General features: G+C 36.4%; 1 protein-coding gene across 1 annotated transcript; it reads right to left on the bottom strand.

Moving 5' to 3' along the window:
* Positions 1 to 359: 359 nt before the first annotated feature.
* LOC120175702 (transcription factor DIVARICATA-like) lies at positions 360 to 1,524 on the bottom strand. The gene is made up of 3 exons (XM_039182280.1): positions 998 to 1,524; positions 547 to 915; positions 360 to 438 (listed from the first exon to the last, which is right to left on the bottom strand). Exons 1-3 carry the CDS (start codon positions 1,369 to 1,371, stop codon positions 360 to 362), a joined length of 822 nt encoding a protein of 273 aa, XP_039038211.1. The 5' UTR covers positions 1,372 to 1,524.
* Between the last annotated feature and the right edge of the window lie 394 nt (positions 1,525 to 1,918).

Below are 1,918 nucleotides of genomic sequence, written 5' to 3'. Positions count from 1 at the left end.
CGACAAAGTCACCTGATGTTCGCACCCCAGATCAACATATCAACCTCAAACAAAGAGAAATTTTGCCAATCGTATACATTTTACTTGTTTTTTTATGACAATTTTGATACATTAAGAGTTAAATGAATAAACCATTGACAATATGGGATGGAAGAAAGATAAAATAGAAATAAAAATGCAAATGCAAATCACAGTGCATATTGCTATTATTCTATGGACTATGGCAGACTTGAAGCATAAGTGGAATGCATACTCAGCTTCGACTAAACGATGACTGCAATTAAGCTATGTTCAACTTGTCCATATTGGATCCATTAAGGTGAAGCGATGGCCAGAAAAAAGGGTACTCTAACCCCAAACTAAGCAACCAGATTCAGGGAAGGGACAGTGCCAAGTGACTCAGCCACATTATCGACTGACATGGATCCATTTTTGTATCTGTCAAACAAGATGATCAAAAACAGCATTTGGCAACACATTATTAGATCTGAAATTGGAACATTTGAGTACAATAGACATATCCTATTCTCTATGTTGGTTTAAAACACTGAGCTTTTAGCACTGCCATACAGATTTTGACCCTCAAATCCAAGGCCATTACTAGTCTGGTACTGCTCAGCTGATGTAACCGAAACATAATCGTTACGGTCCAATTTTCGAATGCTGGGAAGCTTCTGCTTCAATGCAAGAACATGAGCAGATTGATTGTGTGAAAAACCAGTGGTGGTGGTGATATTGAGTGTTGTAATATCATGGATGCTTGGCCTCTTCTTATCTTTCCCTCCTGAAATCTGCCTCTGGTAGTACTTTTGAGCATGGCTAGCAACTTGTGTTGGAGTCTTGGATATCACAAAGTTCCTTGATATGTTTCTCCAATCCCCTTTACCATACTTCATTAGTCCCATCAGAAACCTCCTACATCATCATCATGAAACAAGGGTTACAAATTTTCTCACTAAACAAACACACTGTAATTTCAAATCACCAGGAAAGTTACCTGTGTTCTTCCTCAGTCCATGGGACCCCTTTCTTCCTCTCATGATCAGCCCCTTTAGCCACACTGGATCTCCTCCTGTAAGCATCAGAATCATGATGATCAACCATTTCTGATGTAAGGTAACCTGGAATTGGAACCCTTCCAGATTCAATATCAAAGACATCTTCTTCCAGTTCTCTGTACTGTTTAATCACATCAGCAACAGTTTTGCCTGGAATCATTGCTGCAACTTTTATCCATCTATCAGGAACATCTTCACCATATATTGCTAAAGCGCTCTCAAATCTTTTGTTTTCTTCTTTGGTCCAATATGTAATATCTTGATCAAACAAACCTAAATTTGACATGAAAGAAGTTGCAAACGAAGCTTCCATAGGAGAAAAAAAGGAAATTCTGAACTAAAAAAGACAGCAATTTTAACATGAAATAAACGTGGAAGATGCTTAAGAGAGGAACAAACTCAGAATCGTTTTCTTGGGGGATCAAGAATCAATCTTTTTTTTTTCTTTTTTTCAAGAGCATAAACTGAAGAATTAAAAAGACATATTTTGAAGAATCCAGAAAATCATGAAAAAGAACAAGGCAGGAAAGTCTTGGGGATTTTTTTATTCTTTATTTATGTAAAACAAGCTGAAAGTCCTGGAGAATGGTAAACAAACCATGCTCACATCTTAGAATTTATACCAAAAACAAAGCAATGAAGTTCGGGAATAAAGGAAATAATGAAAGATAGTTGGACAAAGTAAAGACCCAATTGAACGAAATATATGATTCTTTAGATACTTAATAGTAATGAAAATAGAGGGGGGAAATAAGTTTCTTTCTATGGTTTGCTGGTAAAAAAGAAGAAGAAGAAGAATCTGATCCAAGGGAAATAAGTTTCTTTGTCTGGATTGGATTGAATTCAATTGAAGTGAAGTG

Source organism: Hibiscus syriacus, unplaced genomic scaffold, assembly GCF_006381635.1.
Source record: "Hibiscus syriacus cultivar Baekdansim isolate YM2019G1 unplaced genomic scaffold, ASM638163v2 tig00112215_pilon, whole genome shotgun sequence".
In the NCBI taxonomy this organism is placed as follows: domain Eukaryota; kingdom Viridiplantae; phylum Streptophyta; class Magnoliopsida; order Malvales; family Malvaceae; genus Hibiscus; species Hibiscus syriacus.
Note: the sequence above shows the minus strand (reverse complement) of the source record. Positions and strands in the feature narration are given on the sequence as shown.